The sequence below is a fragment of the Cimex lectularius genome, unplaced genomic scaffold, assembly GCF_000648675.2.
Source record: "Cimex lectularius strain Harlan isolate CLEC.00 unplaced genomic scaffold, Clec_2.1 scaffold199, whole genome shotgun sequence".
NCBI lineage: Eukaryota > Metazoa > Arthropoda > Insecta > Hemiptera > Cimicidae > Cimex > Cimex lectularius.
Genome location: NW_019392740.1, coordinates 18,970 through 40,988, shown reverse-complemented (window position 1 = coordinate 40,988; position 22,019 = coordinate 18,970). Strand labels below are relative to the sequence as shown.

Genomic DNA, 22,019 nt, shown 5'->3' with positions numbered 1-22,019 from the left:
GAATCAATGTTTAACTTAGCTGATAGAACGGGCGTAATAAAATTACTACATGCATCGACCGTGATTGAGTCAATTTGTCATTGAGATATGTCACCAGTGAATTTCACAATCAACCGAATTAACACTGGAGAAAACGATATGTTTTCTTTTGTTATTTTACACATTTATAAGGATTTACAGTTTGTATTCTCAAAAAATATTTTTCGATAAGTATAAATAAAGATCGGCTTTGCTGGTTTAATTTAGAGATTTTACGTCACCCGTGTTTATCATCATCTGACTCAACACATGGCGAAGAAATACATTATTTTTTGCAGCAAAAGCCTTTTTTACTAGTGAAATGAAAATTTTTGCTTTATATTAAACTGTTTATTTTAAAATCGAGTCGAAAACAGAGATTAGTATGGAAGCCGCGAAAGTATAGATCTCCATGAGATGTTAAAAATTTCAGTGAAGTGGTATGTAAATTGGATCTTGATATTTTATATTTTAATATTTATTAAAACAATTGTATAACTTCTTTCTCGATGCAATGAAAAATGAGGATGAGTTTATGTTGTAATGTCTCATATTCGTGAAATAGTAACAGGTGCGAAAAATTATTTTTTGAAAATGTAATTTCTTATTGAACACCTCCGGTCATTTTTGACTGACAGACGTATTTTGGCATATTCTGAGGTGGATTATTTGAAAAATCTACCAAAAAAGACACGATTAATAAGATCACTGAGGTGGCGAATCAACGCTGCACAACTTACCTCCCAATACAGTGAAAATATTCCGTGATTAAAATAATCCCATAACCTAACAAACCTACCTTTTATTCAAGCTCCTATCACCTTATTAGTTTCCTTCCTGTCCTAGGCAAAATCACTAAAAAGCTTTTTCTACAATGTTTTATATCTATAGCTGAAACTTCTAATATACTAAATATTGCTCTGGTGTCTTTATCGATGTGGCTCAAGCGTTCGATCAGGTACGGTTTGCTGTTAAAGTTCAAAGATATCCTTCCTTTCACGCACCTTTTAATATTAAAATTACATCTGATAGACAATACTGCCGCTCGCTCAGAGGCTTTTTCTTCTTATATTTCCATATATCCATCATGTATCCCGCAGGGTAGCGCTCTAAGGCTCTTCCTATTCGGAATATACAAAACGAAATTCCTATTTCCTCTACCCATAATAAATGCTGTCTTGCTGACGGCACTGCCATCGTTTTGTTTGTAGCTGATCATGACAACCAATTCCATTGAAACCGTATCCAGTCTAGATCTTGCAAATGGAGAATAAAAATTAACGAAATCCACTCATATCACTTTTACACTGCAAATTTACACTTAACCTACAGTCTATTTCAATGGAAAACCTATTCCAACCTCAGGTTACAACCTTACACCTTATTAACAAACTCACCCATTTACAAGACCTACTGATGATGATGGATAGTAAGAAGTAGTGGATTATATTCCCCAAGCACTGCACCCTTCTGGCTTATTATAAATTTCTAGTTCATTAGTTTTTTTTTTTTTTTTTGTATCTCAGTTTATGTCTTCATTGCTTCACATTCGAAGCTGTTTCCTCCCCAGACTGATATGAAGATACGGAATTAAAGGGGATTTAAAGGGGATGAACCAAATAATCTAATCCCAACAAAATCCAATCCGTCCAATCAAAAAAGACTAAGAAAAAATATTTAACTGTCTCTACTAGATTTCAAATCTAACAACCCACAATGACCTCTAAATCCTATTTGTAATTGACATTATTAAATCCCGATACAAGAATTTCTACAAATATTTAAACCTTCACCCCAATCCACCTGTTAACAGCTTTCTTGATCCGCGATTTCTGGAAATCTTACACGTCTAGGATCTCTAAACGGTTGTGACCGAGAGAACTCTTGAAAGATTTACTCTTAAGAGATTGTCACTTCTCAAATCAAGTGAAACATGCTAGTTACTATGTCTGTTATATGATTTGCTTGTTGCTACTAAAAATTGCAGTTGTAAGAATTACAAGAAATAAATATAAACAAATTTATATAACAAATATTTTGTTTCGTATTTTGTATTAACATCCGTCCATAATCATGGTTCAATTTTAGCTTTGAAGCTAATATTCCCTCATATTTTATCTGAATGAGTTTTGTATGAAAAAAACAACAAAAAAAAACATGCGGATATAAAAATGAGTAATGGATACGAAATTCTTGCCTCGATAATCGTAACAAGTATGCCACTTTTGAAATGCGTCAACCTTATTTTTATATTTTATTAGGTTTCGTGGTCCGCTTGACCAAATAAATTCTATTGAAAAATTGAAAAATAGCAAAAAGGAGGGAAAATTCAAAAGGTGGGGTTGAGATGGGAAGTTATTGTCCGAGGATCGAAGTCACGATGGTTCAATGGTAGAGCAGCGGCGTATTTCGCCGAAGGTCGAGGGTTCGAATCCCACTTGTGACACTGACTTTTTATCGCAACCAAAACCTTAATTAATTGAAAACTTATTTTTATAATGACGATAGGCTTGATCTGGGACAAGAGCATTTCGAATCGCTAATTAAATCAAACGGACCAATTTGTTCGAAATATCCCATTTATTTAGCTTTCATTGTCAAAAATGAGAAAGCCTAAAGAATTAATAGTCCTATTGGCCATGTTAATGATACAGTCATGATTCATCAAAAGAATTTTAGTTAGTTAGCTTAGTTTTTAAAACTTGGTTTTGCCAGTTTCTCAAAAGATTCAAGGATTGATAATTGAATATGAATATTAGTGCAAGCTCAATGAAATTAGAATAGTAGTGTATTATTTTCTTTAATTTTCCCACCAGATGATTTATACAGGTCTGGAGGAGTTTAATTAGAAAGAAATGTGCATTAGAGTCGCAACTACGGATTCCAGATTGTACGAATTTGGTCACAAAAGGACAAAAAATTGGACAAAATCCTTTCTTTTTTTGTGCACTTTCACGTTGGGTGCGGATACAACCAATTTTATAAGAAAAATAAAATAAAACACAACAAATGAAACGACAGGGATTCAAACACAATGCCCAGAAAGATAGCGAAAGTTGATTGTAAATTCAAAGTTGTTTCCTGTCAACAGGCCCGTCGGTTATTTAAGATCGGCTGAGTGAAAGTATTTCATTTACCAGTTTAGTATGAAGAAATTCGATTCACTTTTTAAAAGCCAGCATACATTTTATGGCTCGATTTGTTTTCCTTCTTACCACGTTGTATACAATTTCTCTACATGTGAATTATCTATGGAAAACATGTCACGACCAAAAAAAAAAAAAACAAAAAAACAAGACCCTTCTTGTTTGTTAATCGAATAATGTTTTGTTTTATAAATATCTTCAGGGAATGATCCAATTTAAAGATCTTACGAATCTTGCACTTACAAAAGTTTATATTTGTTAAGGCTTTCTTAATCTAAATTTGCTCTTTGTCGTGAGTTTAACAGTATGATGGAATACTTATTTATATATAGGAGTAATAAAGTAATTGATATAGTTAATTTAAGGACTTTAAACTATGGATTATAATTTTAGGTGTTGTCGAATGAAATTGGATTTATATAGATAAAACATATACTAATATGAACCCAACTATTTAGTGATTCAAAGGATCAATTGAAGGTAAAAGGAAAGAAAGAAAAAATGAAATCAAAGTATACGACGCATGCGCTCCTTTTCCAAGGCAATCGCTGAAAAGAAGAAAGCAAAGAGATATCGACGCATTCGCATTCAGAGGACGGGCTCAACAGGTGGCTCTTCGGTTTTGAACTTCTTTCTTTAGACAGGACATAACGAACAGTAAGTCACACCTGTCAACTTATAATTTGTAAATCATGCTTACTTTTACTATTAGTTTCTACTAAGATTTTTGTCCGCTAATAATACAGGTCAAGTTAGAAAACAAAACTGTCTTAAATGGTACAAATTAAATTTTGCGTTTTTTTCAAAGTTTAGCTTTGTTTATGAACCAAATTTAACATATTAAAAGTCACGTAGTAATATGTGGATAATCACATCATCAAGTCCTACTTTTATTAATACAGAAATAATCATGTTTGGATTATTTTTTTTGCATCAAGTAAAATTAAATGGTTGATTATAAAACTTGCAAAAAATTTTGTTTTTGTTTGGAGTTGTTAAAAAATAATAATTTGTATTTTCAGAAGATGAACCATCCAATGTACGTCAAATGCACTATCTCCTCAATTGATAATAAGACTTAGTAAGACTGATTAATTCTTTTTTTCTATATTTCCTGTCTTACTAGAAAAGTTCCATTATATGCATTTTCGTAATAATTTTTTTTAGATTTATTCCTTCGTCATATGGGTGGTTCACCTGGACTTAATTATGCTTTGTCCAATGTCCCTTGTTTTGATAAGTATAGAATCTTTTCTGATTTTATTTCCCCTTTTGTAAAATTAATTTTTGTACAACCGAAAAACGAGGTTAAGTTGACTATTTAACCGTTAAATGAGATAGAGAATGAACTAAGCATGAAATTAGTTCATATTAATGCATTACATATTATGAAACTGATTCGGTTAACTATTCATACTAATACGTCACATAATACGAAATTAATTCACATTAAAACATAAACAATTTCAGGTGCAAAGTACATCATTCCCTGACCTTTGAAAGTAAATAAACTTTATACTAACAAAAATGGACAAGAAAACAGAAAAATTATTAAATTTTGTCGTTATAAATTAAAATAAAACTCCTTAAATTTTCATTCTCGCACAAGGCTCTTCTAATTAAATAACAAAACTAGAAAATATGTTGTAATATACTTTATATTATATAATTTGCCATATTTAAATTAGATTTCTAAACCTTTGAGAATCTGTAATAAGATAGGCTCATAAACACATTATTTTTGAATTTTTATACAGAGATTAAATAGCGGATTAAATTTTTTGTTTAAAAATAAAAAATAAAGAATAGAGGTATGTTAGGTTCGAAGTTTATTGTTATCACCTTGCGTCCACCTGCATAATAAATAAACGCATTTTTATTCGTATTTTAAAGCTTAGTTGTCACTATTGATTCTGGATTTGTAAACTGTTAGGTATTTATTTTTATAAATTATTATTTCGTAAGCACACTAAAGACCAGAAATCAAATTATCATTTGATATGAAAAAATTGTAAATTTTGCATTATTTATGACAACGTTTTTTTGTACAAGTAGTTACTAATACATTTTTGAAATTGATAGTACATAATATTAAAATGAATGATTATTTATTGGTGTGAGTTTATATGTAGTTAATTTTGTATTTGAACGTGATTATATGCTTTTTTCTTTAAATATTTGCAAAACATCATATATGTAAAAGTATGTGTTATTTTATTTTTTAGTTCAAAATTTGTACAAATTAAAAAATAAATATTATTAAATTGTTTAAAACACTGCATAATAAATTTACCACGAAAAGCAAATCATAAGTAATTAAAATATTTCTAATTCGTACAAAATCGGACGAGTTTTTTTATTTGGCTAACTAACATTTTTATTTTATTTTTTATTTTTATGCTCATGGTTGTCAGAGTAATATTTGCTTTCAGTTTGACTATTCCTTTATTAATGGCCATTATATCTTAGTAAAAACATCTTTCGTATGTGTGCAGTTCAACATCACTTCTTCACATGTTCTTCGTTTTTATTTCCTAAGAAATCGGGGTGATTAGAAGATTAATTTTAATTTTTTTTGTATTTACTAGGTAGAATTTTAATGATTGATTTATGATCAGTTCATTTTATTCGAAACAATCATCTGTACTCCATTATTATTATTTTATACAAATTACAAATCACGAATTTATAAAATAGTAAACGTTTTTAAATTTCACTCTTGGTTTGATTCTGTGATAGTTGTTTTATTTAATTTATTAAGAATTCAAATGTGTCACGAATTATTACTTGTTACATAACGTGTTATGACGTGATGGTGAAATTATAACAGTGCAGATATAATGGAACTGTATTGTTATATCTTCTATTATTTCTTATGGTTTAAAAACGTTTAGGTCCGGCTATCCTTTTATTCACGCTTATGTAGGTTTAAAAAAAGCTATTGCTTTGTAGGTACAATAATTGTAAACATTAAAAAAACCCACAAACAAACAGAAGGGATCACATTTTCATAGAGGGGAAGCGCGTCCCTGACCGGATCTATTAAAAGGAAGGACGGCCCGAAACCGGGATTTAATTAACAGTATCAACATGTCATTAATTTACTTCAAAGTGCCGAAAATTTTATATAGACGAGTGTTTTTCGAATGTAAACAAAGACTGTAAAAACCGATTTTGTTTATGTAAGAAACACTTCACTAAGTACGCATTAAACTAAACAAGCTCTCTTAACGGAATCAGTGTTGTCGACAGTTTTACCAAAATATGGGATGGAAAGAAAAAGCGAGTCAACCGTTTACATCCAGGGGGAGTTCAATTATTCTATATGGAATAATGTGATATTTATTGATTACGAAATAAACTCTTTCGTTCTGAATTTTTGGTATTTTAGACTATTTTCCTAGTTTTTGCTAAAGATAGATTATATTTGATGACATCAGGATTTCGTCGTTCGTTTCAAGCACTTTTCACACTCTGATGCTTCCTTCACAAGTGATAAAAACTGGCTATAACCCACGCTTACGAAATTTTAAGCGGAAAGGAGCGAAAAAAATCTATAAACTACAAGGTTATAGCTATCTCAGAGTAGTAAAACAATGTCGATACGTTAGTTAAACGAAAACAGTTTAACTCAGTTTATTAAATTAAAGCACAATTAAATCAATTAGCTCATTAATTAACTTGTAGCGATGGAACAAATTATCGAAATAGAACAAGCCCCGGTAGTGGTATAGATCGACAGCTTAAACTGAGTATCTATGGGTCACCAAAAGCAGTTATAAACTAACAAATGTAAAAAACGTGTACTGGCATGGTATCAGCGATTTTTGTAATCCCTGTCCGTTATTTTCATAGCGACAGAATCTATCCATTTATCTTTGAATTTGATTGAAATTGATTAGAACACTGTATATAATAGCATTGTTGGATGCTTCCTATTTGATTGGCGGGATTGTGTATTAATACCTTTAGAGAGGACTAACAAACTTTAGAACTTCATAGCCCATAAAAACCGCATTTAATGATTGTTATTTCAACTCATAACTCAATAAATTGGCCATAGTACTTAAAATATCAGAAGCAGCACTGATCTAGATTAACCGAGTTTTATACATTTATGAAACAAACCACAGATACACTAAGTGAGAACACCCATGAGCTAAATGACAGGCTTAAAAAGTTAAAGTAAAATTGGCCACTAGTAGGATACTTCCTTGATGGTGCTTAGCGTTAAACAGATTACACATCAGAAAGGGTTGGGCTTTTTGATTCATGTGGGATGTAGCATGACCTCTTACACAAGAAACACATTCGCGTCGCATTGGGCTTCACAAATAAATAACTTGCGTATCATAAGTTTAAAAATCTAAGAAACAACTTGTCAGCCAGATACTACAAGAGATCTTGCCTTACTAAAATGTTATCATCATCCCATGACATAAAATATATGTAGAATACATTTTTAGGTTTTTAGGTTCACTAGGTTCAATATAGTCATATCATTTATAAGAAAGGTCTATTTTAATATAGAAATATGGCTGCAGCTTCATAAATCATTCTCATTTTATGCGGGACAATTATTTTTCCAAATAGATCAATGAGTTATAACACAACTTTGAAAATTTCAGAAGATTTTTGTCATAAACATACTACTCGACTTAGCAACCCAAAATTAACATGATCAATTAGCTATGAAACTGTCATATAGTGATATTATTTGTCTACTCTGAACAGAAAATAGAAATTATATTAACAAATGTATACATTATACATTGTGTACAATGGTTTAGTGATGTTTCTATCTAGAGAGATCTAGATAGATTTTTAAGCTAGAGCTCAAGGATGGTAAGGTGGGACTGTAGGCGAACGGCCAGGACAGTATTACTGTGAGTAGCCAGGTTCGCATTGTCATCTGGAAATATGTCAGCAGTATATATTATGAAAGGATTGGACCAAGTTTATAGTAGTTTAGTAGCTCATAGTACATAAAAGATGGTTAGGGATGGTAAGGGTGCGAGGTTTCAGACGGCCGTTTTTTAGAGGTACACGAGGGTGAGGGTGTCATAGGGAGGGAGGGTGCATAACCATACATGCATGTATACAGGGTAGCATAAAATGTTCCAAAGTCCAGCCCTGCTACATGGGAACGGACTCGTAGTGGCTTAGTGCCATGTTCCTGGCGGGAATTTAGAGAAAAGGCTGTTCTTCTATCCGCCCAAGCACTTCCGTCCTTCGTTACAACCCCGGCGTCACGGGATACGAAGGATCGGACCATCGAAGCGTATAGGGTTGAGGACGGAGTCCCTCGAATGTGTGAGAAGTTGCAGATGGGAGCACATAGTAACCGGTGGGGCCGGCATGGGCTTCCTTTACCAAAGGCAGTCTCCTCTAGGGGGTGGTTAATAATTCCACTTTAAACAAAAACGCTGGAGGAGCTCCAATACTCTGGGATATAGAGTCCCCTTCTCTATCTAGGGAGTGCGTGGGAGACTAGGATGATGCATTTCAGCCCTTGGGTAGCCCTTTACGCGCGGCATACGGTCTGATGCACAATTCAAGACCCGACCTCTCGGAAAGGGCAAGCGGAAAGTGAGGCCCGTCTTGGTCCCTCGGGGCTGGAGCGGCTTCTACACCAACACTTGCGGCTGTACCACACATTCAGTCGTGAGCGGAGGTGCGTCATCTCTCATCTTGATAATCAAAACGTCCGGTAAGGCCATGAGCCAGGTACGAACGCTAAAGATCCTCATTGTCCTTTTAAGGACGACCGAGTATTTCGGAACGTAGTACATAAAAAGAAAACAAACGGTTTTAAGACCTGCATACATGATAACTTTAAAGGGGTTTCAGGGCAAGCTTTTTTTTTTCTCACAGAGTATATATAAAATTCAATGTCATTCAATCTATAGTCTTTTTTTCCAGCTTAAAATAACGGCCATGGAATCACAGGATTATTTTCTGATGAGATCATTGAAACAGAAGGCCGGATCGACCTTTTATTATCTCACTTTTAAAAGTCGGTTCGGAACTTGTGGGAATTTTCAATTGTTTTCTAATTGGAGAATGTTACTGTTAATGATCCTTTAATAGCTGATTGAAAAGGAACAAGAGAGTAATTATTTTGAAAATTGTTGCAAAATTCACTGTTTGAATTACACATCCATTCGTAAAACATAAAACCGTTCGCGTCTCTTTTTAACGCACTAATTTTTTCAATTATTCAATCGTTTTGAAATACTTTTTCATGTTATCTTTTCAACCATTGCTCAACTTCCAAACAAATAAAACCAGTATAGATAAATATAATCTCGTTTTGCGTTAAAAAGGAAGAAAAATTCTTGAATGAGTGCTCGGAAAAAAATGATTCAATTATGATTTAATTACAAACATCACGCAGAGCCTTTCAAAATCAAATTGAAAACTAGTACAACTACAGTACAAGTGAAGTGTACTCAGCTCAAGATAGGCAAGATTAGCATTAATTCGATAAAATAATTATATTTCTTTTTTAGCAGCATTGTTCTTGTTTTCAGACGATATCCTTCAGAAATAGATATAGAATAGAACCTATGGTGTCATCAAAGAAAAAATAATACTAGTGACATCCACCCATAAATAGTTTATTATTTATAAATTAAAATGTCATTACATTTACGACCAAAACAAATACCACAGATTTTCAGTTTGCATTAAATCCCCACAACAGTTATCACTGTCACAAATTAATTAATTACGTTAATGTATTAATTAATCATTAGTTAATATCATCATCGTTATCTGTTGATCGTGATATAAAATTAATTATAAATTTAAACGCAAGAATGTAAAAAACGCAAGATTTACTGAAATTATTTTTACAAAAAAGTGCAGTAAAATGATTCAAAACGTGCATAAAAATCAAGAAATGTGTAAAAACGCCAAAAAATCGAGCAAAATATGTTATAAAGATTAACAACTCCCATTTAACATAGCAAAAATTTTATTTATCTAATAAAATGAATTACAGTCTTAAACATTGTTTAAGATTGATTGTTTATTTTATGTGCTTGGGTTAGTCGGCCTTGGGATTATCAATTTTCTATTTTATAAAGTCAAGGAGAAGAGGCCCAAGGAATAAATTGAATGTCGTGTTTAGAACATTTTCTTGTGACGTTCGGACGTCTGACACTCTTCATCAGCCTGTTTCAGAAAGAAATCATTAAAATATCATTTAGCAGCCATACACAGTAGTGGAATTATTGGCTTTTTAGTATCATATGCGTTACGTTAACGATTTTAAACCCAATACGTACAATATATAATTACATTTGACAAATATACAATAGCTTTTAAAAAATTAACGTTGCGAAATTTAATATTTCTTTTTACTTAATTTCTTTGTATCTGCAACTGAACATGAATTATATACAACCAGCAGATTGGGTAATTTGTGTTTGCGGCATTACGGGCGTTACAGAGAAAGCTACCCTTGGCAGCCGCTCTGGATTAATGAGATGACATTAATCATTTAAGAGGACTCTTATCCATATTCTTTTCAGACGTTTACCTGGTAATTATGGGGAAAGGAATTACCGTATTTGTGTGTTAGTGTGATTTTGTAATTTACTATGAAAACGTCTGTAATTTGTTTTGATGGATGAAAAAACTGTTGGCATTTGAAGAGCTCTGTGAAGTGTGCTATTGTTTACGTAAAAATGGACAGAAACAATTAGTCTTAAAATTTTTGGATTGAAAACTTTGTAATCTTTGAATATTGGAATACTTGGCCGATCCGTATACTTGGCACCCGTACATCAAAGTAGGTTTGAGTAGGTATGTGTATGTCGAAAGTTTTGATTTTAATGGAAATTTTGATTGCCGGTTGAGTAGGTAATAAAGCATTTTAAATCGTTTGTTCAGTGTCTGTGTTTTAAATCGTGTGTGTGGATTCCAAGTTAGTCTTCTATCAAATGTAAGTCCTAAATAGTTAACTTTGTCGGATTGAGGAACTGGTTAATTGTATAAGTATATGTTAGGACAGTCTCACGACGGAGTGTAAAGGTGGTACGTTATGACTTTGAGGAATTAAACTTTATTTTCCAAATATTGCTCCATATTTCAATTGTTGATATGTGGTTTTGTAGCATGAGTGAAGCTGGTGTATAAGAGAGATGATTTGCTAATGTGGCGGTAAGAGCATTCTCATTTGTGGGCATATCAGAAGTAAAAATTGTGTACATTCGCAAGTTGAAAACATGGATGAAGCCCGTTATAAAAAAAAATTTTACACTCAATTCGTTAACGAAATACTGTAATCACTTAAAAATTGTATATTTTCACTTGGTTTTTATGCATAAAAAATAGTGAATATTAAAAAATTAGGTGTTTCATAGTGACTCGTTGTTTCAAAATTTGTTGAAGTGAGGAGCGTTCAAGAAAGATGTAGTTTAGAAAAACACCTTTTTTATTTTTTGCCGCCTTTCGACCTTTATTCGGGTCATCTTCAGGGCCCTGGGTAAATTTCAAAACATTTGTTGATTGGAAAAAATACAATTTAAGATGTAAATTAATTAATCATATTGGTTTTGTGGGAAAGGTTTGTGGGATGTGATTTTGTATTCTGCATAATTTCATATTCAAACAGCAGAATACAAATTCACGTACATATATATTTCCCCAGGCCCTGAAGATGACCCGAATAAAGGTCGTAACGTCGGCAAAAAAAATGAAAAAGGTGTTTTTCTAAACTACACCATCCTTGAACGCTCCTCACAATTATTTTAAAAAAATAGAGGAAAAATGCAATTTTGTGCAGTGAACCGTAAAAACGTGCAATTTCGTGAAAAATAACATTATTGTAAAAAGGATATAATTTCCATTAAAAAGAACTAGGGAGAAGGTAGATTTCTGTTCGTTGATTTTTGAGGTTGTCTTACATGAAACGTGTGGCCTTGTGTTGTATCTCTGGAGGAAAATATGTCGCGGTTTACCAACTTTGGCATTTTTAGTCATAGCACCATGCACCGTGTCAAGGTGGGCCAACAGGGTTCAGAATTGAATCGACCATCAAGATCCAATATATAGTCCACCAGGCACACGAATTAGCCTTTTTCCTTAGATTTTCTTGCCGGAGCTTGTAGAAACTTGTACGAAGAAACAATGCCAGGATAACTGTAGTCTAATTTATAGAAGGCACTTTGATGCAGTCAGATCAGCTTGTTTTTCTATTTTCAGCGCATTATACAGATGCCATTGATGTTATCACGGTTTACAGACCTGTTGAAAAGTTCAAATTTTCCTGGAAATTTACTTTACGATTACCGCACCCAGTTTTCATTGTGAACACATTCCTTTTTATCTGAGAACGGGGTACGTATACATAAGAAAACGAACAGTTTTAAGACATTTTACGCATTTATTTGAATGACTAAGCAAACACACTGTACAACCTGCGGGCTTAAACTAAGACTGACTGTGCAAGCTCTCCCTATCTACAATCAAATCTATCTATGTAATAAACAATACTATTAAAATACAAATAATAAATTGTATCGATTTTTTATCTATCGTTTGAAGTGGGGTTTTCACGTCCTGCTGAGGCATTGTTCATAAGGTGCTTTTTGAATCTCTTGGGAATCAATGCAATCAGAGAGAAAATGTCACCATCAATACGCTTCTAATATTTGAAGATCAACAATGTTACTACTTTCAAACCTAAAAATGTTAAACATTATTTGAAAAATATTTTTTTAAGCCATTTAGACTAGAGTCCTTATTATCGCATTCATCGCTATGGCGAAAAAAGTTTTAAAAAGTTTTTATTTATTTGATAACTTTATGCGCATAATTGCAGTCGCACTTGCGATTGAGTGAATAAGTCGACAATATAATGAAATGTAATATATAATAATAAAAAGTAAAATAAATAAAAATACATTGATTTTATGAAATTTCAAAGATCCTTTAACGTGCTTAAACTCATTTGATAATGAAATGCCAATTATTAATTTAATCCATCGCAGAATGGACTAAAATAAAACAAAAGGAGAAGTGAATTAACTCTAGCGGTGTCGGACACAGTAAAACCCTCAACAAGACTGGCAAGCCCACTGCGTGGTGGTCAAATCCATTGATCACTGGCATCTGAGAAAACATCTACACAACATGGGCATATTCAACGATGATCCCATCTGCAGATTATGTAATGAGGAGGAGGAAACAGCCTCCCATATCATCTTAGAATGCGAAGCAAGAGCTCAATGGAGATTTAACATAACATACAGAGAAAAACCTAGTGAATGAAATTATAGCAGCGACAGTGAATGACCTGATATTTCTGAGAAGTATGATATGGAGTCTATTGTACTAAACTAGAGAACTAGGAAGGTACAATAAGCCAGAAGGCTGCAGGGCCTGGGAGCACAAACCCCACTTCCTAGTATCCTCATTACCATTACCAATACAATAAAAGAGTGGAAAGGCAATTAAACTAAAAAAAAGACTAAGTACGTGAATATTGAAATGTAAAATTATGGAGTTCTTTCTTTTTTTAGATAAAAAAAAATTTTTAATTTCCACAATGCATATACATGCATGGATATTGAAGAGTATGTATGTAATTTAAGGATATAGGGGAAGAACAACCAACTCATGAGTTGATGAGTAAAAATTAAAATTAATAGATTATCATGAGATCTGGATATTTTCTTAAGGAATTTCAATTATTATTGAATGCTATGTGCACATGCTTAAACTCATTTGATAATTAAATGTCAATTGTTAATTTAGATGGTATTTTTTATTAATCCATTTGTTTAGTGGTCTAATGACCAAATTATTTATTTTATTTAATCATTCTTTTTATGTAAGGTCTTGGTTCAGGTGAAAAAGGTGTGGTGTCAGGAGCGGGGTTCGAACCCTTATACGCCGCTATTCGAACTACTCGAGTTATAGCGTCCCGAAAGTCATGGGTTCGAACCCCGTTCGTGACACAACCTTTTTCATCTCAACCTTACATTTTAAAAAAAATTCATTTATTTTTTATTTTCAGATTAAAAGACAATGGCTTCCTCGAAGACATTAGCAATGAAGGTTGTGGAACTGGTGAGTCAATTTTTTTGTTAATATTTTTTTTAATAAGCAATCACAATATTCATGTCCAGGATGGTTAATTTTCCCATCGAAATACTAAAAAAGTCAATATTATTTGCAACAAAACATGTTAATCTAAGAATTTTAATTTTCATTGGATTTGCTATAATAAGCGTCAAACTGCATTAGCGGTTGTATGTTACGGTTGTCATAGATTATTAAATTCTTTGTGTTTAAGGAATCAAGAAAAAACAATTGGAATTCTTATAATTAGCAAACAAAATACATGTAAATTATAAATACGACAAAACAAATTATACTAAAATAAATTACAATAAAATACACACACACACACACACACACACATACGATACCGTACCATATGCTTATATACAGGAACAATGAAATTGTCATTCTCATTATCAACCCATTACGAGGAGTTAGGACACAATGATCTACGATTCGCGAAAAAATTTTTGTATTTGTATTGTTTTGCATTTTGTCCAAGAATCATTACAAAACATTTGAAATGAGTCAGTCGGTAATCTGTAATTGTTATGCACAGTTGAACATGTTTAAAATTCCACACCCTCTCCTGAAGTAGACGTGCTCGTGATTATTTATAAACAACACTTAACGGTTAACTTATTTTTACTACTGCATTGCATAGTAACCTTCAAAAAANAAAAAAAAAACCTTGAATTCAGGGTGGCTATATTAGTATATGTATGGTATGTCTAAAGTACGACATAAATCGGTATCGAAACTCGACTTTCCAGACTCAGCTCTTGTGGCAGCTTGCGTCACAAAGGTTTGTTGAAACATAGACTTCCTACCTTTGTATTTCTTGTGTTTTGCTGTCCTTATGTACTGTGTACCAAAAAAACGTGTATCTGTTGATACGTCACAACAAACGCAGTATAAAACGTCTGCATAGCCCTTAAAAGTCTCACTTGAAAACTCACGCACTATTGAACAAGATCTTTCATCTTTGCGGGGACTTTCGGCATTTTTAGGAGTAGTCAGTTCCAACACACAAATAACGTTTCACGATGGTAATCGTATGAGAGACTGGGTAAAACTGAGAAATATAATGTTAGGGAAAGAAGAGAACTGAGGTCGTAGTATTTCTATGAATCCAATTAAACTATTCCAAGATAAAATTTACAGTGGTACAAACACTATTCCGGAACGGAAGAATGAGAGCCCGCAGCTCTTTTTAGGAAAATTTTTCTTTTTTACCTGCTCAGAAACATTAAAATTTGACGTGCCAAATACCGATATGCCGGATATGTAAAACAAATATGCAATTATAACCCACTTATGAAAAAAATGCATTTATGGCAATGTATGCACAAATATGCAAAATAAATATAGTTTAAATTGATTCCAAATGCTTCAAAACATATACAGTTTGTTAAAACTGGATGTTTTAGTTAACCAGGAAAAATTGCAAATTCATACATTTCACAGCCCTGCTTATTATACTAAAGATACTAAATTGTAATACTGTTTTTACTGTTAACAGGCACTGGCTGTCATCATTTACTGGCTGCACTATGAAACGTACGAAGCAGAGCAGCTCCTCCATCAGTTCATCATAATGACTGCCTTCGCGGGTTTTCTCATCGTCGTTATCGGAAGTTTAATTGCATATCTCACAGGGGGCAGCAATGCGAAACATTCGGTAATTTTATATTTGAACAATTATTGTACAAACAGGAAGTCCTCCGTTTAAACCATTGTCATTATTCGGGCTATTGGCACGACAGAAATCCGGGACATCCTGCGTCAAATTAGATAGACGAACGGAAGCAACTGTCTTCGGCTATTACATGTATTGAATTTATTAATTTGCTGAAGATTTTGTAATTTTTAATTTAACATAAACGTAAATAACATTAAACATTTTTTTCAAATAAACTTCCGTTTTTAACAAAACTGTAACAATAGATCCAAATCAACGTTCATCATTTATTCTATCATGTTTCACCAATTTGTATTGTTTAAAAATGTTAATGACGCCTCCTTCCAAATCACTTACTGATTGCTATCAATCGTTTTGTTTGTTTTTTAATTAACATTTTAATATGCGTGGTGTTTAGTGACCGTTAGTTAATTAATGATTATTTGGAGATCATGAGATGCGGTCTGGTGTGACGTAGGTTTAGAAAAATATTTTCTTTGTCGTGCCAACGTTTCGATCTTTATTGAGAGCATCTTCAGCTCCATAAATCCCAGGCCGTGAAGATGATCTCAATAAAGCTCGAAACGTTGGCACGATAAAGAAAATGTTTTTCTAAGCCTACGTCGCATCTCACGATCTCCAGATAATTTTAATACAATGCACACTCAAACGTTCAGTTGTTTTGCAGAAAATGTGCCTAGCAAGACTCCTTAAAAGAAGATTACTCCTTATGTGCTTCCTGCCAGCCAATTTTCGCCCAAACTATTTATACATTAACCTACAATTGGTCGAAAATCCTGTCAAATTTCAACAAATGTTTGGATGTACTGGCGGTACTTCAAAATATATGTGTACAATTCGTCACCTATTTCATTGAGTAATTTCCAAAAAAGGATAACAAAAATTATCGTTTCTTTTAATCTATCTTTGAATCTCTGATCATATCGATCTGTTTACTATTAGAGTAAATTATAATAACTTTCTGCATATTTTTATTATTTCAAAAATGTTTAGACGGAAAAATTGAAAATGTTAAAACATTTGTCAATTTTATTATTTTTGTGTGGTGTTTACTGACAGTTTGCCAATGATTATTTGGAGATGGTGAGGTGCGGTCTGGTATTAGGTTTTAGTTTGTAAAGAGTACAAATACTTTGATTGAATCTAAAATTTTCCTCTTATAAATTCATTTTTTCATCTAAAATTTTCTAGCATTGTATAAATTCCTTTCTTTTTTTAAATCTAAAATTTTCTTGCATTGTATAAATTCATTCTTTTTTTAAATCTAAAATTTTCTAGCATTGTATGAATTCATTTTTTTTCACATCCTACATCAATTTGTAAAATTTACACAATGTTTATAAATCCCAGGCGCAGAAGATGATCTCAATAAAGATCGAAACGTTGGCATGATAAAGAAAATGTTTTTCTAAAACCTTCGTCACACCAGACCGCACCTCACCATCTCCAAATATTTATTATTTTTATTTTTTACGTGAATTGCCAATATGATATAACGATCGTACTTTACATTCTTATATAATGTGTGGATAGGGCAGCTTAGGAAAATGCCCTTCAACTGCAATTAATATTACAGAGTAAAATATAACCTTCTCAAAGTGTAAAATATTTCTGTGATTAAATGTGTAAATGTGGTATAAATAAATTTGCTTTTATATATTTAAAATGTTTTTACAATTACATCTATTACAGGAAAGTAAATAATGCAAGAACCTATTTTAAATTTTGTTTTTCTTAAACGGGGAATCCATCTGCTTAGCTATAACAGCCTTTTTTTCAGTCTTTATAGAATCTCTTAAAAAGAGAAAAAAATTATTTATAAAGCAGTTAATTTTGCGTAATTTATTACTAAATTTGTGTTTCCATATTGCAGGACTTTTTCTATTGTATCGCCGGAGGTATTCTCTACATTGTTGCTGGTGCTCTTTCAATACATCACTTTCGCAAGTGGAGGTTCAGCTCTTCAACTACCAACCTCGGTCTCGCAAAGGGAGCTATGGCGATCATACAAGGTTTCGTATTCTTCGCAGATATCTTCTTTGTTTACAGTGGATAAACTTGTCTTCTTCTCAAAAAAGGACAAACGAATCGACCATTTTTTCATTGTAAATAAAACCAAACTCACCAAACTTATATTTTTATAATAGCTGTTAACTATTTATGTCAATCTTAATATATTGTTAAAAATAAATATTTTTGTTTCGATTTAGTGATGTTTTATTTAATTTTATTTTTGGCATAAACATGTCTAATTTTTTTTTAAATTCCATAGCTCAAGTTGGTTCAGTAAAAGTGTCTTCTTCGAAGTAGTAGATGATGCTGAATGTAGTCAAATAGTCCTTTTTTGTTCTTATTTGCCTTTCTACAACAAAAGATTGTCTCAAGGAACTACAAAGGAGAGGAAGGCCTCAGGAGAGCATTCAATGATATGGTATACAGATGGCTCCAAAACAAAGAAGAAAAAAAGAGGTTATACTGGCATAAAAATTCTCATAAGTTCTAAGCAGCTATTAAAAGCATTGGCATGTATAAAAATTACATCAAAATTAGTCAGTGAATCCAAAATATCCAAAACCTGGGTGATACCTTGGGTGCTAGGGCAAGGAATTTTGGGTAACGAAAACGCAGACCCAAACCTACACTTGGAATAACAAAAGCAAATATAGAATCCTCCATCGCAGAATAGAACAAAATAAAACAAAAGAAGTGAATAAACTCTAACGGTGTTAGACACAGTAAAACCCTCAACAAGACTGGCAAGCCCACTCCATGGTGGTCAAACCCATTGATCACTGGCATCTCAGAAAACATCTACACAACATGGGCATATACAACGATGATCCCATCTGCAGATTATGAAATGAGGAGGAGGAAACAGCCTCCCATATCATCTTAGAATGCGAAGCAAGAGCTCAATGGAGATTTAACATAACATACAGAGAAAAACCTAGTGAATGAAATTATAGCAGCGACAGTGAATGACCTGATATTTCTGAGAAGTATGATGGAGTCTATTGTACTAAACTAGAGAACTAGGAAGGTACAATAAGCCAGAAGGCTGCAGGGCCTGGGAGCACAAACCCCGCTTCCTAGTATCCTCATTACCATTACCAATACAATAAAAGAGTGGAAAGGCAACTAAACTCAAAAAAAGACTAAGTACGTGAATATTGAAATGTAAAATTATGGATTTCTTTCTTTTTTTAGATAAAATAAATTTTTAATTCCCACAATGCATATACGTGCATGAATATTGAAGAGTATGTATGTAATTTAACGATATAGGGGAAGAACAACTCATAAATTGATGAGTTATAATTAAAATTAATAGATTATCATGAGATCTGGATATTTTCAGGATTTTCAATTATTATTGAATGCTATGTGCACATGTTTAAACAGATGGTATTATTTTTAAAGTTTATATGTTATTTTCTTTTTCAAAGTTAAAAGTGTTATTTTAACCTAGTCAAATCTATGATAGCATGCGTAAATATGTGAGCTTTTCACTTGTTTATTTTATTTTTAATTTAAGGTTTGTCGAAAAACTGTACTTGAGTCTTCCGACATGGATGTCTTGTTTTTCTTCTTGCTTTCTTTTCACAGAGGAAGTTCTACATATTTTGCAAAGAGTAGCTTGAACTATGGCATGCGGCTATCTACGGTCGGATGGAGTGAAGGCAGAAGAGAGTTCGAGCCGACAAGTGGTCCTCTACCAGAACCTGAGAGAGAGGTTAAAGGAGATCGCTTTGTACTTGAGGGCCGTTCGCGAGTGTCTTCAGGGAATGAAGAACGTCATGGCACAAATGAAGGACCAAGAATAGATTCTGTAAATGACACTCAAGAGGGTCCGTGGGTGAAACGAGCCCTGAGGTTGGCCAGGGGGCTCTACATGCCTCATGTGTCAAGGGTACCAAAATACAAGAGTAAACTTCCTATGAATGATTTCCATGGCATAATGACAAATCCCAACACGAAGCAAACATTTAGGTTTGAATATTATACAATTGAGTTTACTTTATTATTTGAGAAAAGACATGTTCTGTTTGTCATTTCTAGTGGATAAGCTTAGCAAAAATGGGTTAACACCCACAGGTTCAACCTCAAAATTTCAATTGTATTGTTTCAATCAGCACTTTGTAATATTATTATTGTTACAACCCGTAAAATTAAAATTATATTTAAAAGTCTAACTAGAATTTGAAGAAAAATATTTAGTTTCTTCACATACTTTGAAAAATTGAACCCCTTTATAAGGACTTTGAAACTATTTCTAATGATATAAGAGAAAAGGATCCAGAAGTTTTTATCAAATTTGAAAAATACTCAAGTCTGATGAGGGAGGCCCCCATTTGATCTCAAATGATTTGATTAAATGAAATACCAACCCGGCAAAGAAAAAGTACGAGATTATTTGTAATCTATTATATTTCGTGGTCCGATTGACCAAATAAATTCTTTCAATTAATTAAACTTTATGGTAAGGTATTAGTTGAAATGAAAATGTTAGTGTCACGAGCAAGATTCGAACCCAGGACCTTCGGCTCAACACGCCACTGCTCTAACCATTTAATCGTCACGATAGCTCAAGTGGTTAGAGCAGTGGCGTATTGAGCTGAAGGTTGTGGGTTCGAATCCCGCTCGTGACAAACCTTTTTTATTTCAACCAATAACTTACATAAAGAATAATTAATTCAAAGAAATGATTTCTAATGATCATAGCTAAAAAAGATCAACATTTATTTATATGTATGTTACAACATGTAACATCAACAAGTAGATATTTATATTTACATAATCATGTTAATCGTTTTTAGATAATTAAAATAGTTTCAAAGTACTGATGATTAAGGAAATTCTTTGACATTTTGACAAAGGGATTATGTGTTTTTCTTCAAATTTGTCTTATCTCTTTATTCTTATATTCAACTATATGTGTAACATTAAGGCTGATATCATTCACTTAAAAGTAAAATTATATTAAAATTTGTAACTTCTAAAACTTCTTAACAAAACGTAGTATAAAATCATTCTGCATTCTTAAACAAAAGGAATTTAGAAAAATTATAACCTGTTTACCAGCCCATAAACTACCGTTATTACAAAAATTGGTAGAGCTGAGGCAAATACTTCAGAGGAAGCAAAGGATAAAAACGTGCCTCATATGTAATTTCAATAAAATTTAATTTAAAATAAAATGTGCTAACATTCGTAAGGAAGACTGTTAGAGAAGGGTGAGCCTCAATAGGTTTGCTCTAAAAATCCCTTCTTAACAGAAATATCAATTACTTTATTTGATTTTAATTTTGCATGAATGTTTATCAGGATTTGTTTTCTATTTAGTAGCATGCCTAATGATTTTTTAATTTTCTTATTAAAAATTCGGTTATTATTATTATTATTTAAAAAAATGGAATATTGATCGAGTAATAATATTTCCCTTGTTGATGAAAGTTGTTTACTTTCTTATAGATTACGATTAAATTCAAACCATTTTTTTTCAACCTTTTTTTGCAGATATCAAGATATGTGGAATAATCTGTTACAGAGGTTGCTTGAAAAGGGCCAATTGGGTGAGTCGATGTCATGAAAAAAATAACAGGCACAACACACAACTTATTAAAGATATTTAAATTTAACATGAAATTTACTCCTAGTACAAAAAAAAGTACAAAACTGCTAATAAAATTATTTTATACTGACGTGAATAACACTTGTAAGAAATTTTATTTTACGAGGGCATTTCAGCTACAAAGTTATAGATTCGAACCCGGGACTTTTACCTTACAGTGATGAGCGCCGTGTCAACGCCTAAACCGTTTCGGCCACTGACGCCCCGAGATTCTTGTTTATATCGAAGTCGATCATAGAAACCATAGAAAAAAAGAAAGGATTTGTGAATAGATTTAGAAATTTCGGATTATTATAGTTAAAAAATAGCTTGCCCATAAATTAGGTTTTATTTAAAATGCTATTAAAAAAACTAAGCACAAAATAAATGACTACTTTATAGTTTTTATAGTAAATTTTATTATACAAATTTTTCTAAAATAAATATATTACAAAATAAAACTCAA

General features: G+C 32.4%; 2 protein-coding genes across 4 annotated transcripts; both read left to right on the top strand.

The window, feature by feature from the left end:
* Positions 1–269: 269 nt before the first annotated feature.
* On the top strand, positions 270–18,086 carry LOC106663480. 2 transcript variants are annotated; one of them, XM_014388343.2, is made up of 5 exons: positions 270–458; positions 3,623–3,821; positions 14,194–14,246; positions 15,763–15,921; positions 17,816–18,086. In XM_014388343.2, exons 3-5 carry the CDS (start codon positions 14,205–14,207, stop codon positions 17,996–17,998), a joined length of 384 nt encoding a protein of 127 aa, XP_014243829.1. In that variant the 5' UTR covers positions 270–458; positions 3,623–3,821; positions 14,194–14,204; the 3' UTR covers positions 17,999–18,086. The 2 variants fall into 2 exon arrangements, with proteins under 2 accessions (XP_014243829.1, XP_024082848.1); XM_024227080.1 differs by lacking the exon at positions 270–458 and having other exon boundaries at positions 3,605–3,821.
* A 1,227-nt stretch (positions 18,087–19,313) lies between these two features.
* Positions 19,314–21,650, top strand: LOC106663418. Of its 2 annotated transcripts, none has more exons than XM_014388237.2 (3): positions 19,314–19,477; positions 19,549–19,932; positions 21,460–21,650. In XM_014388237.2, exons 1-3 carry the CDS (start codon positions 19,428–19,430, stop codon positions 21,530–21,532), a joined length of 507 nt encoding a protein of 168 aa, XP_014243723.1. In that variant the 5' UTR covers positions 19,314–19,427; the 3' UTR covers positions 21,533–21,650. The 2 variants fall into 2 exon arrangements, with proteins under 2 accessions (XP_014243723.1, XP_014243724.1); XM_014388238.2 differs by having other exon boundaries at positions 19,348–19,439.
* Positions 21,651–22,019: the final 369 nt, after the last annotated feature.